The sequence below is a fragment of the Aspergillus nomiae genome, assembly GCF_001204775.2.
Source record: "Aspergillus nomiae NRRL 13137 chromosome Unknown contig00146, whole genome shotgun sequence".
Classification (NCBI taxonomy): Eukaryota; Fungi; Ascomycota; class Eurotiomycetes; order Eurotiales; family Aspergillaceae; genus Aspergillus; species Aspergillus nomiae.
The window spans coordinates 32506-46061 of record NW_015378201.1 but is presented as its reverse complement, the minus strand read 5'-3'; the positions used below and the strand labels follow the sequence as shown (position 1 = coordinate 46061).

Here is a 13556-nt window from a genome sequence, read left to right as displayed (position 1 = left end):
CGCTCGCCAACCCGTGTAGTCCCGAAAATTCTCTGCAAGCAACACCCAAGAAACGAGGCTTCATTCGTTACACAAAAGCAAGAGCCAATCGTCACCCAACTGGACGCTGAATCCAGGAAAAGAAACCAAGAAAAAGAAATATATTCGCTGATTTGGGCAGTCGTCAGTACCACGAACTGGTAGGGGCACGACTTCTTCTCGAATGCCCCGCTGTTGATTGTTCGGCGTGCAGTCGTGCTTTCATCTCTTCCCGAATCTGTTCGCCAATAATCACGCTGATCAGTCTTCGATGCAAGTCGGCTTCTGTCCAGCCAACTTGGCCTGTTCCACCGGCCTGTAGGTCGGCCTTTGCCAACTCCTGCACGAACCTGTCAATAATCGCAAACTGGCGTTCCGTGATGGGAACCCCATGTAAGCCGTCTGACGTCCATATCCAATCACCAATGATTTCCGAACGCCCTGGACCAGGGTAGTAAAGGAAACGTTCCGGGTGTCTTTTGGCCAGGCGATAAAGCCGACGGAGGAGGATGTAGTGATCGTCAGAGAAATATCCAGAGACAGCCAACGGCAAAGGGCGATCATACGTATCGTCTTTTGCTTTTACATTTGGCGACTTGTCGTCTAACGCGCTAGAAAAGCTCTGTTGTTCATGGCCCCGATGCGGCCTTGGCGTTTCCTCCATGTAGTTTTCTTCCACGTTTCTCGAGTGAGACCCGTAATCATCTTCGTCCTCCGAAGCTTCGTCATATACAGATAGAGCAGGCTCCTCGATTGATTTTCTTTTTGGTACTCTCAGCCACTGAGGCGTAAGATTAGTAATCTTTTGGAGCCAGGATGATGCTTGTTGTCCGGTAGCGGAGGGTTGCGGACGTCGGGGGTGAGGACAGGTGTCTCGTGAGCGGTTTGTGGTTCAGGCGAAACTACATCTGAAGGGTTCTGGTCGCCATGCCCTTGTAGCCACAAATCCGAGTGTTGTCTTGCATTTTCAAAATTCGTAGTTGGGTCCAATTGGAACGTCTCTTCCCCTGGGCCTCTCTGGGGACTTGACGCCAGATAATCCTCTGACTGCGGAGGTTCTTCAAATAGGTGATGCTCCTCATCCTGCATCGCTCCCTGCATTTCTTCTTCCTCGTATTCATCCTCCATTGCCTCCTCGCTTTCGGACCCTGCGGCTGACTGTGGCTGCTGGGCATCTCGCCCGTTTTCTGTACTTGGGGGGCTGCTCTGCCCGTAGTAGTAATGCGAGCGTTTCGGGGTAGCCCCTGGGCGCAACAAAGCGGAAATATCAACATCCTGTTCTCGTAGCTCTTTAATTCGCGACTTGCCCAGAAATGGCACCTTGTCGTGAGCATTGGTCCAGTAGGCTGGAGAATAAGAATTACCGACAGCACTCCGTTCAGATATCGAGCTATTTGATTGAGGACTAGACCCCTCCTTGTTGTTGTCCAGGTTTTGATGACGATACGAAATAGATGAGTGGTCCGAAAGATCGCCTCTATCATTAGCTTCTTGTTGCCAGATATCTTCGTACCCATCATCTTCGTCTTCCTCCTCTTGCTCACTAAAGTGATCATCTTCAGGTTTGCCATGTACTGATGGCGCATCTGCGTCTCCACGGTCGATGTCAGAGCCCCACTCAGGCTCTTCATCAGCTTCAGGAGCAGCTATGCCACCCTCAGGGCTCGGGGGGCCACTCACATCACTGTCAATGACAATGACTTGGCTTGAGTTGGCCATCTGAATTTCGCGGCTAATAGCTTCTCTTTCCCGTTGCCATTCTTCCATCCGGCGCCTCATCTCTGAGCCTGGTGTATCGTAGTCGCGTAATCCACCAGGCTCCCGCGATGGCTCCCGAGACCCGCTTGCTTCACTCAGGCCTTTTGGCGTGGTTTCTGCGATAGTTTCCAACCCAGAGACTTTCCTTGCGTTCTCGATCTCTGCCTGCACTCGTCGCTTCGCGATCTCTTGGCCAAATTTCAAGGCCGACTGTAAGTCACGTTGTATTTCTGAATCGAAGTCGCTGAACAGCAGCTCTAATCGTTTCCTAGAAGTCTCTAAGCTGGATATCTGGTCTTGCGACTCACGTATCTCCGGACTTGACAGAAGACCCTCGGTATATCCCCTGTCGTACGGACGCCTTAGAGCGCTCTCGAGAGCAATACCCACACGGACTAACCTCACGAACCTAGCTATCGGCCGTCGCTGCCGTCCAGTAGAGGTTTGAACCGGAACAGGGGCTGGAGAAGTGGGTGGAGAATATGTCCTAGCGGGCCTGTAGTCCACAGCACCCTTCTCTTGTGCCAAAGTCGATGGTTCAGCTTGTGTTATAAGACCAGTATCTTCTTCATTGGCCTGATTTCGGATGGAGGATTTCCGCCTCAAAACACCGTTATTTTCTCGCTCCAGAAACGGCTTTAAGGCGCCCTTTGCCACTTGAGAGTTGGCGCTGAGTCCATGTTGTTTAGCCGATGGTAATGTATCCAGTGAAACCATGCTAAACCCTTCACTCTCCATTATAGAATCAAATTCTCTGTGTTCATCAGTAGGGTCGTTTGTAGCATAAACTCCGCTTTCGCTGAAGCGGTTACGCGAAACTGAGCTTTGCGCCTCTCGGTCTTGTCTTTCCTCATCTACTAATGATGAGGATGTTGGGGTGGGGTAGAGACGAGGCGGCCTAGGTGTACGACCAGCGTATATGGTGTTGTCTGGAGAGATAATTTGGCTCTCCCGAGAAGGGGAAGGCATCTTTGATGGTGTTGAATGTATATTCTCGTCATTCTGCATATAGGCATCATCCATATAATCGACATTTGGCGTATCATAGGTACGTTCATCTTCAACTTGAGGACTCTGATCCTGCGGGCTATCATCAAGTTGCTCCATCTGAACGTCACCCTCGAAGGGTTCCGCATAGCCTTGATCATCCGGCAAGCCATCGTCAGATTCCCCATCTGCAGCAAGGTTCAGGGGAGCCCAACTTGGCTCGGGTTCGACAACGGATGGCTCAGCTATCTGACTGTTTGCCACCTGCGCGCCAACGTTGTCTACGGGATCCTGCGCCGGAAGATATTTCTTAGGTCTGCCTCGCTTCCTCTTTTGCACACTTGCGCCTCCCGGGCCAGGAGTATGACCAGGGCTCCCCCCATTCGGAGTCGTACTTTGCACCGTTATGTCTGACTTCCTCGGGCGCCCGCGGCGTTTCTTGGGGGTCTGCTCCATGGTGTCTGCTTCATCCTTCAGCGGCACTTTGGTTGTCATGGTAGAATTCCGGGGGCGTTTGCGCGAAGGACTGCCTTGGTCCATTTCCTCGTCTTGCGTTGCCTCCAATGTCACTCGAATCCTCCACGGACTCACATTCCCGTCGGGCTGCACCTTTTCAGGGGAAAGGGGCTTTTGCCGACCGTTCATTGTCCTTGACGGAGACCCGGGGAGCACCACATCGTCGAAGCGAATAGAATGCGAACTTTTTGTAGGACTCAGGCTGATGCGCCTTCTGCTTTTGGCGAAGCGCGGCGTCTGAAGGAGTTTGAAATTTGCAGGCGACATGACGCTTTGGCGCCCGGAGAACGGTTTGAACGGGGAGGAAACCAAATACTCGACGTCGCCAGGTGGCCCAAGAATGTCCGGTGAGGAGCTAGAGCTACGGAAGGACATAACGACATGCAACAAGCGATAGGATCTGGGATGTCTCTCGACCCCAGTCGCGTTTCATCAGGCAAGGGACAGGTTAACGGATTTCTCGAAGAACGTTGCAATTATACAAAATTTTCCATCGTTTTAGTAGCAGGGCTACCTGCAAGAGGTCTGGACTTCTATAGGAATGATGATGATAAGCCGATAATCGCGGGGAAGCAGAGCAACCGCAGAGCATAACATAAACAAGTCTCCCGATCAGGCAGGCCGAGGGTCCGGCCCGATTTGCTTTGCCGCTAAGAGGTTGAGGGGGGCGCGCTCGAATTATGTAAGCGGATAAATGTTGTTCCATATCGATAAGTCAGGTTATCAAGTTACGGGATGGTAAAAGAGCCCAAGATGCAGGCTTACCTGCCGGACTCTACCCTTGCGAATGCGATGTGATGGACTGTAGCACTTACACTATCATGATCCCATATGTGTTAAGGAATGTGTAACGTGTGGTAATTTCTGGATGGCGCCCAGCCATGCTACATGCATAACCACTAGGTAGCCATTCTCACCCACGCGGTGGTTTCTTTGGTAGCTTGGCATCAGACAAACAGAAGTTAAGACGAGCGATCGACAGGCCGCTTTCCTTCCCCGCATCCTCTTAATTTGTCCCCCCACCGGAAAGTTCTTGTTTCGGACTAGGCCAGTTGCCTCATTTCCGTGGCTTTCATGGTTGACCCCTGTGGACGGACTACTGAACGCCTTCCCGCGTCTCTTTTCGAAGTTCCCCATCATTACTATCTAGTATTCACTACAGCGGAGAGGGACTGAGCACTAGACCACCAGGTGTGCCACATAATACCGAGTACTATATGATTACAGTACCTGTCGTCACTGGATACATCAACTACTCTCGCAATTGGCTCATCGAAGTCAGGGATCATCGATCAAGTGGTGGACAGACGCATACTTCGACAGCCCGCCATACTGAATCCGTCGACGGCACAGAGCTTGTTGGCAGTTACGCGGTCTAATGCACTAGCATTGACCCTGCCCAACTAACGCATCCGTGGATTTGCCTCCTATAATTTGCCCGGATAATTACAAACAATCCAGTCCAACCAACAACACGGGGAAATTGAATTTTACCCCAGTTCCGCTGCTGCTGTGCTTTGGTACCCCCGCCCGCTGGTCAGGCGCCATCATGAGGTAGGAAGAGGATAAATAGTAGTATGATTCACGCCTTTAAATCTTACCAAGGATTCTCCCATCTCCTTGGCTGCTTGCGCTCCTTGCTCTGCCCTGCTCGGATCACCCTTCGTCTCCTGTCGGTGTATTGCTTCATCTTCCTAACTGTTACACTGCTTTTGGGAATCAGAATGCATCTTAAATCATATTTGTCTGCTGCCCTTTATGGGCTACCGGCGCTGGCTCTAGATGCGGCCGCATCGTCTACTTCAAATTCGCCTGCTGTAGATCCATTCAAAGTCTACACCATCACTGCGGAGAATATCACCGCCAAGTTGATTCCATATGGAGCGCGTCTGACTTCTCTACTCGTGCCGGACCGCGATGGCAACGAACAAGATGTAGTCGTCGGCTATGATGACCCTAAGGATTATTTGAAAGACACTGAGACCGACCACACATTCTTCGGCGCTGTTGTCGGCCGTTATGCCAACCGCATCAAAAACGGCACCTTCCAAATAGATGGAGACAAGTACGAAATCCCTAAGAATGAAAACAACGGCACCGACACATTGCATGGAGCGATGTCGGTTATGATCAGCGCAACTGGACTGTCACAGCTCAATCTGATTCTTCCATCACTTTTACTCTGCTTGACCGCGCGCTGGAGGGCTTCCCTGGAGATGTCATCACTCACGCCGTATTCAGCGTTGATTCTGATGTCACTGCCGAGAACCCCAAGGGTCTGCCGCAGTTGACCACCAAATTAATCTCGTTGGCCCTGACGGAGAAGACTCCCATCATGACTGCCAACCATATCTACTGGAATCTCAACGCGTTCAAGGAGACCAATGTGCTGAATGACACCTTCCTCCAACTACCGCTATCCAAGCGGCTCGTCGGTACGGACGGCATCCTAATTCCCAACGGAACCATCCTGGGCGTCGACTCGTACGACGGAGCAGCGGACTTCACCACTGGAAAGCTTGTGGGCAAGGACATCGAGAAAGCAGCAGGACTGTGTGGAACGGATTGCACAGGCTATGACAACTGTTTCATCGTGGATCGCGACAACGCATATGGCTCAAGCAACTCTATGGTGCCAGTTGTCCGTATGAACTCCAGCACAACCGGAATCAGTATGGAGGTGGCTTCAAACCAACAGGCTGTTCAGATTTACTCCTGCGTTGGTCAGAAGGGTAACATTGCCATCAAGCCGTCCCAGGCTAAGCGGAACAAGGAAGAAGGTATCGAGGGCGCAAAGGCCGTTAACAAGTATGGGTGCATCGTTATCGAGACCGAAGGTTGGATTGATGGAATCAATAATCCTGAGTGGGGTCAACTGTCAGACCAAATCTATTCCCCCACCGGAGCTCCAGCAGTCAACTGGGCTACGTATAAGTTTGGTACTGTCTAAACTAGCCACGCCACAGTTGTGGTTATCTAATGGCTTGATGGCTCTAATTTTTGGGTGGTTCTCAACCTCATCGTGTTGTATGTACATTTTACTACCGTCGGGTAAATAATGTGATTGATTATTAAGAAAATCAAAATGCATCGTAGACCCTAGTGCTTAGTGCTCTAAAACCGTAATATTAATTGTAAATGAAATGCTGAGTTTCAGGGTATCGTGTCTAAGTCCAGTCATTTAGAGGAATTCATCAAAATGAAACAGCAAGTGAACAATATGCTACCAGCTGTATCGCAACCAATTTTCAACGCTATACAGCCCAATACACACTTCCTTGGGTAGTGCATATTCATCCCCATCCTGCTAGAGTCCAGCTCGACCGGTCTCCACCAGATCGTAGCCCTGACCGTCGATCAGGGACATGGCCATGGGTATCAAAGTCACGGCTAGCACCAGTAAGGCCATGCTGAAGAAACTTCTCCCGCTCAATTTCTACCAGAGACCTTATCTTAAGGCTCGCCACAAGACTAGCTCCAGCCCAAGGCCCAAGAGATTCGACTTCGCGCAGAACTCCTTGAACCGCAGGCTTGGTATCCTTGTCTCTAGACCGGCGGAGCTTCTCCTCGACCGGATCAATCTCCTCTTCTTCAGTAGCCCGTTTTTCTTGGTCACCCTTCCCAACGGAAGTTTTAGGTGACGGTGGTGTGGAGTCGTTAGCGTTGTTAACCGATGTCTGGCGTTCATTGAGACGCAAAATTTGAAGCATTTGTCTTTGTTGCTCAATAACTTTACCACGTACAGGACTCCAGCCATGTTGATCAATAAGGGACGATACTTCAGCAAGGACTCGTTGTCGAACACCCGGGATGTTAGCTCCTCCACCGACGAACACTATCCGTGACATACAGATGCCGCGGACATCGGGCGGTAATTGTAGGAGCGTGTTGTACACCAGCAAAGCAACCGGCTTTTCTTCGTCATCCAAGTCACAATCCGCTACGCCTTTAGCAAAAAGGACCTTCTCCACCGGCTCTGAAAGTTTAGAGAAGGGTATATCCATGTAGTTCGAGCTGGGGTTTGATGGAGATGGGATTGACACAGTTTTGTGCAAAAGACTGGCGATGTCTTCTTCTGTGGGCCCACTGTCTCCTTCTTGAGGGTCAGTCAATTGCGACGTAGCAGATGATCCGTGATCACCTGCCTGAGGCTTACACCACAGAAACCGGCTAGCAACTTCTTCACAGTACTCAAAATTCACGGAGATCTCATCTGCATCCCCATTACTGTTTGAGGACAGGCGAGTGAGAAACCTGCCTGTCTCCTGAAGTAAAGACTTCATGGCCCTTGTACTCCCCTTGGTAGCAATCTCTCTATACTCATATATTCCAGTTACCGTTGTTTCCGCCCATCCAAGGTCTACCACCAACGCCGAACGCAAGCCAGCTGCAGCCACCGCCATTGTGGGGCTCGGAAGGAGCGTGATACTAGGAAAGCGCCATCGACTGAACAGCGTCGACAAGACGGAAGACAGCAGTGGATGTGGCATAATTGACGGGACAACGAGTACCAATCTCGCAGTTCCCGCATCCGTCAAGAGGTATTTATTGTATGTCTCCCGGAACATCCGCTCGATTTTGTCTTCGACAAGACCCAAGTCGACATCACGCACGTCCATCTTCCATAATTCATATGCGCCTGTCCACTCTTCTGCTTTTACTGGCTGTGGGCGTAATGTATCCGCGTTCAGGCTAGCTTTCAGCCATCCTCTGTAATCGCCGGCCCTCCTTGAGTCTTCCGGTCCACACCCGACCACACACGTAGGTGTGCTGTCGCCCTCAAATCCAGCCCGAAGCCATCTGGAGCCAAATTCAAAAACTATCGCATCCTCTTCCCCGCGCAACGAGCTTGCCGATGAGGTGCTTGCGAAGGAGGAGTTATTAGAGCGCAGGTGATGCTGAGGCGTAGAAGGTCGGCCGGACTGGCTATGTCGCAAGCTCATGGAGACACTTGTGCTCCTATCATCAAGGTTGTAAGCCGTAGAGCCGCTCGTCATTTCTTCGTGATCTATACTGTGGTATTTGCGTTCACTTCAGATTGCGGGGATGGATCAGGGGTGGAGAATCGGTCGGTAGGCGCGAATCATGCTTTAATTTTCCAGGTTCAAAGAATCCAATTCATGATTGAACTCTCAGAAACAAATCAAGCGATCGTATTAATTTTACTTCGCCGGAATTTCAAACTGTCAAGAGCAAAGATACGGAAAGTGCAACGGCCACCACGACTTTAGTGAGCACGGATCTACATCGGACCGTCGCGCGCCCCCCGACGTCAACAAACAACTCTCATACATACAAGATACAGAACCCTCCACGTCTATACCGTCGGGGATACTGCAAATTGGGTGTTTTGGTGTTGTTTTTCGTTTGTAATTTTGAATCCGGCCTAATGGGGATTCCAGGGTAAGTGAAATCATTTCAGTCAGTTCACAGAAAAACCATCAAAATATATAAATATCATTCTCGACTGCTTTCTTTACGGGTCTAAATTTTGAGCATTAGCTGACACAAACTAGACTCATCAATGCAATTGGGCCTGGAGAGCGCATATCTCTTTCAAAGCTAGCAATAACCCACCTAGAGCGAACAGCAAGGCCTATTCGTGTTGCAGTGGATGTCTCAATATGGTTATTCCAGGTGCAGGCAGGTCGTGGCGGCAAAAATCCGGAGCTACGGGCTCTGTTCTACAGGTTGCTGAAATTTTTAGCCCTTCCTGTTCACCCGTTGTTTGTCTATGACGGGAAACATAAACCACCCTTCAAGAGAGGCAAAGCTACGGGAAGTAGTTATGGAAGTGCACCCATCATTGGGCTTTCCAAGATCTTGGTCGATCTGTTCAGATTTCCTCGTCATGATGCGCCGGGGGAGGCAGAGGCGGAGTGTGCCAGGCTACAGACGGCAGGTGTCGTCGATGCGGTTATGAGCAACGATGTTGATGCTCTCATGTTTGGGTCAAAGTTGACCATTATGAATTACTCCAAGGAAAGCGGGAGTGGCACGTCTGCCGCAACGCACGTTACCTGCTATGAAATGGGAAACCTTAACTCATCCTCATGCTCAAGACTGGACCGTGCTGGCATGATCTTATTTGCTATGTTAAGCGGGGGCGATTACCTGCCATCCGGAGTTCCGAAGTGTGGTAGCAAGCTCGCTGCAGAAATTGCAAGAGCGGGTTTCGGGGAGGATCTTTTGGAAATTCTCAACTCAGAAGGAACTGAGCTCAATACGAAGCTGAACGAATGGAGAGAAAGGCTCCAGTATGAGCTTGAGGTCAACGAAAGTGGGTATTTTCAGACCAAACACAAAGCTGTTCGAATTCCGGAAAGCTTTCCAGACAGGACAGTCTTGTCGTATTATGCCAAACCTATAGTATCAACTTCGAACGATCTTGAAGTTTTACAACGCCGCTTGGAGACTGCCTGGGACCGGGAAATTGATGCTTTCGAATTAAGAAGATTTGCTGCGGATACTTTCGAGTGGAACTATCGCTCTGGGGCAAGGAAAGTGATAAGGTTACTTGCCGAACCTCTCGTTTCTTACCGACTTCGTCTCCGGAAGGACTTGACAGCGTTTCCTTTCAGGTTATCTGAAAACGATGTGCCAATGCTCCAGAAAGTTTATAAGAGCAGGACGAGTTTCAGCACAGATGGATTAACGGAGCTGCAACTTGATTTTGTTCCTATTGATATTGTTGGCTTAGATCTGCTCGCTGAGGAACCTAATCCTCCACTTCCTCCGCAAGAGACGGCGGCTTCGGGCGATGAGGAGGAGGATGTAGAAGTTAATGTTGAGCCTGCTCCGCAGTCACCGGCTAAGAAACGTGCCACGAAGCGGTTTGATCCTTATTCCTCAGAGAAAATTTGGGTGTTTGAAACGTTGGCTACGATTGGAATCCCAGAAGTTGTGCAAAGTTGGAAGCAGGAAGAGTCTGAGAAGGCCTCTGCTCCTAAGAAGTCAAGCACTAGGAAGACAGGGCCAAAGAAGAAGGGACCAATAGACCCAGGCATGAAGCGAGGAAGTATCCTGAAATATGGTACTCTCACCAAAGAAAGATCCGAGATCACGCAAATAAAACAGGCGCAGCTCTTTGAAGCAGCAATATCATCAACGTCGACGCCGAAAAAACACAGTGCATCGAATGTGCAAGGCCCCCTGAGCGCTTCCAGAGAATTGCCTAGCCAAGGCCCGTATTACCAACAGCAAACGGCCGCTTACAACCGAGACGAATATTTTGATAATCTAACCAATATGTTCTCTTTATGCAATATATCACCTAACGTGGGCATCAAACGGCATCCAGTGACTACTCGGCCCCCTCTCAGAGGTAGACGTGAGGCAGTCCTGTCGGGCGACTCTGAGGTAGAGGCTTTGGAAGTTTCAGAGTCTTTGGAATACTCCCCACCTTCTTCATCTCCAGGGAGAATCCGTATAAGCTATTCCAATGTTAGCTATAATGACATGACCATAACAGACAATATGGAGCATGTTCCCTCTATACATGCGAAGTACTGCAACAGGGCAAAGCCCGATCAAAGCATATTCAAATCTCAGAGCTCTCAAGGGGTCCAGAAACTGGAGCAAGACATGTCGTCGTTGCTTTTGGACGATAGTAAACCACATGGATCTGCCAAAGAACGATCACATTCATCGAAGATTGCCATACCTGATGCTAAGCGGCATCTGCAAAAGCCAGAGATTAAAAAGCCACATTATGATTGGATTATCCCCAAATCTCGGCCAGATGGTGGCCCGATAGATTTGGAAGAAGTTAGGCCGTCTAATGTCCCGGATATTCTGGAGAAAATAGCTTTTGGAAAGCGTACAACGCAAAGGAAAAGCAAGGTGGAGACCCTTACCACACCACCAAAGGCATGCAAGAAGGACACTTCGGAGCCTGCAAAGCCGGAAACAAAGACAAACAATTCAAGATATCTAAAGAACGAAACTAACACAGCCAGTTCTTATGCAGAATCTGTCGTGGTTTCCGATGGGTACTGGACACTAGACACAACTCCAGAAGCTGGGATGGCCTCAGATGAATCAAAATCTGAAGTTGACAAGAACACCACGAATGAGAGTTTAAGAAGTCGCAGAGGCAAGAAACGACTCCCACGCGTGAGCATTTTGGACCTTAGTTGAACCGATATTTCTAACTTGTTTGCGTGCCTTGGACTCATGAATTTGTATTTCCTTGTCCCTCTTCTCCCGTTCTTGAGCGTTCTTCAGGCGTTGGTGGAACTAGGGCTTCTGGTTTGTTAAAGCATTATTCTGTTCTTTCACGTATTCAATATTAAGTACTACATCATCCTTCTGATATCTAGCTAGATTAAGTACATACATGGATACACAATCATACCAAGATAAACAAAACAGAAATGAACCCAGAATCGGAACATAACACCCAGACCCGCAGTGCTGCTAGAAGCTGCGGAGCCATCGAATTCTCTAGTCAAAGGTAGTTCTCTTCTATCTATAACGCAAAGCAGAGGATCTTCGTCGGTATTTGGCAGAATAAGAGGCGCTGGCGCTAGCTTCCAGTGGTATAACAAGAGTGGAAAGAAACAGGTGAAAGAAGAAAAGCAGACAAGGGAAGAGAGATAAGTATAGACAACTGGACTCGTTCAAAAAACAAGAAATTCGCAGTATGAAACAAAAAAAAGGTAACACCTTTTCGCTGCCCATCCGATTCTAGACCCTTAATCGATACAAGATAAAGTACGGTATGCAGACAGAAAGGGAAGCCAAAAACAAACGCCGGTGATGGTATCCTTCAAATATTCAACCAAAAACCTTCAAAAAGCCCCATAAGCCTATTCCACTCAGGATGGGGATGGTGAAATTATCATCCCAGCCGAAAAGGTCCACGAACTCACTGCCGGCTGCTACCAGGCCAGAGACAACGCTCATGACGCCGAGGGCCAAGGGCCCTGAGATAACAGTGTCCGCTGTCCAGCCGATAAGATTCTTGACTGTGTCTGGTACGAGATTGAGACGGCCGGTGAACATGAATGCGTTCTCTGGGTCGTTGGGGAAAGGACCGACGTTGGGTACGAAGAGGCCCCAGAACGCAGCGGCAGTGACTACTCCAACGAGCCACGCGCTCACGGTTCCAGCAAAGCTCTTGCCTGCGCGCAGCTGGAATGTGTGCCGGCCGTAGAGACGACCGAAGGTAGAAGCTGCGGTGTCGCACCAACTGAGGAGCAGTACACCCATGACTCCTACATCCTTGGGGAAAAAGCGCAAGACCGCATATGCGCCGAGCAGATACCAGATCACGCCATTGTACCCTTTTACTTCGGTCTCCCGCATGAGCGCTCCGACGCAGCGAATGTAAAGCTTATTGATTGTCTCCGAGCGGTGACGAACTATATCCACTGCGGCTATTGGTACTAGGGCCCCGAACAACCAGGGAGTGATTTGGGTTGTTTGGATGCCACGGCTGTACAGGTGAAGAGTAAAGAAGCCGATTGACACGTGGAGGGCCTTGCGCGGTATTTCATGCCGATGGATAAAATTGCGATAGCGTGTATGAAGAGGAATAAGCCCCATAGGGGAGGGGGACCGGGAGATGCTAGGCGCGATACCGTCAGCCTTCCCAAACGGCGATAAGAATCCGTTGGGCTTTGCTCCGCCGTTTGTTTGTTTCTCGGGGCTTGTTGCAGGCTGCATCGGGTTGGATTTCCGCTTCCTTTGTCTAGTTGATCCCGCAGGACCAGTCGGACTCCCAGAACGAGTCCGCGAGCGTCTTGATCCCGACTCCCGCTCATTATTGCTTTCCTCCGATACATCTACTAGTCGCTGTCGTCGCGCTGCAGAGCGAGTTGTGGGGGCAGAGTATCCGTCCCTGGATCGCGACCTGCTTTCTGAAGGTGCAGGCGAAGGAGATATGACTCGAGGAGTCACCGGGATCGCATCTTGGGAAGACATATTGACTGCTCGTAGGCCAAACGGCGGAAGAATCGGAGATTGAATTAACCCAGACAAGGGTCGCTGAGTTGGAGAGGAATAATTGCAGGCAGAAATGCCGGGGATGGAGAAATAGCCTGCTTCTAACGATGCAATGGTGGGCGACTATATACACAAAAGTTAAAGATAAATTATTGATGTCGAGTGATGCGCAAACGAGTAACACTGCCACACATAACGTTATGGTCTCAGCTAAAGATCGACACAGCCAGGGAACCACAAAAGGACAAGTATGACGGAGTATCCGAAGGGTATAAGCCTGCCGCCGACAGCCTACCACCGATTTTTTCTGGTTTCTTGTCGTCGTGTCG

General features: G+C 49.9%; 5 protein-coding genes across 5 annotated transcripts; 2 read left to right on the top strand and 3 right to left on the bottom strand.

The window, feature by feature from the left end:
* Positions 1–163: 163 nt before the first annotated feature.
* Positions 164–3654, bottom strand: ANOM_006224 (putative AT DNA binding protein; the record flags this gene model as incomplete). The annotated part of the gene is made up of 2 exons (XM_015551481.1): positions 164–799; positions 871–3654. 2 exons carry the CDS (start codon positions 3652–3654, stop codon positions 164–166), a joined length of 3420 nt encoding a protein of 1139 aa, XP_015406611.1.
* Positions 3655–5003: 1349 nt separating this feature from the next.
* ANOM_006223 (putative aldose 1-epimerase) lies at positions 5004–6229 on the top strand (the record flags this gene model as incomplete). Its single annotated transcript, XM_015551480.1, has 2 exons — positions 5004–5344; positions 5395–6229. The coding sequence occupies 2 exons, from the start codon at positions 5004–5006 to the stop codon at positions 6227–6229; spliced, it is 1176 nt and encodes a 391-aa protein (XP_015406616.1).
* A 343-nt stretch (positions 6230–6572) lies between these two features.
* ANOM_006222 (putative actin-related protein RO7) lies at positions 6573–8276 on the bottom strand (the record flags this gene model as incomplete). Its single annotated transcript, XM_015551479.1, has 1 exon — positions 6573–8276. One exon carries the CDS (start codon positions 8274–8276, stop codon positions 6573–6575), a length of 1704 nt encoding a protein of 567 aa, XP_015406617.1.
* Positions 8277–8668: 392 nt separating this feature from the next.
* On the top strand, positions 8669–11418 carry ANOM_006221 (crossover junction endodeoxyribonuclease; the record flags this gene model as incomplete). Its single annotated transcript, XM_015551478.1, has 2 exons — positions 8669–8682; positions 8796–11418. The coding sequence occupies 2 exons, from the start codon at positions 8669–8671 to the stop codon at positions 11416–11418; spliced, it is 2637 nt and encodes an 878-aa protein (XP_015406614.1).
* A 639-nt stretch (positions 11419–12057) lies between these two features.
* On the bottom strand, positions 12058–13206 carry ANOM_006220 (diacylglycerol/polyprenol kinase family protein; the record flags this gene model as incomplete). The annotated part of the gene is made up of 1 exon (XM_015551477.1): positions 12058–13206. One exon carries the CDS (start codon positions 13204–13206, stop codon positions 12058–12060), a length of 1149 nt encoding a protein of 382 aa, XP_015406615.1.
* Positions 13207–13556: the final 350 nt, after the last annotated feature.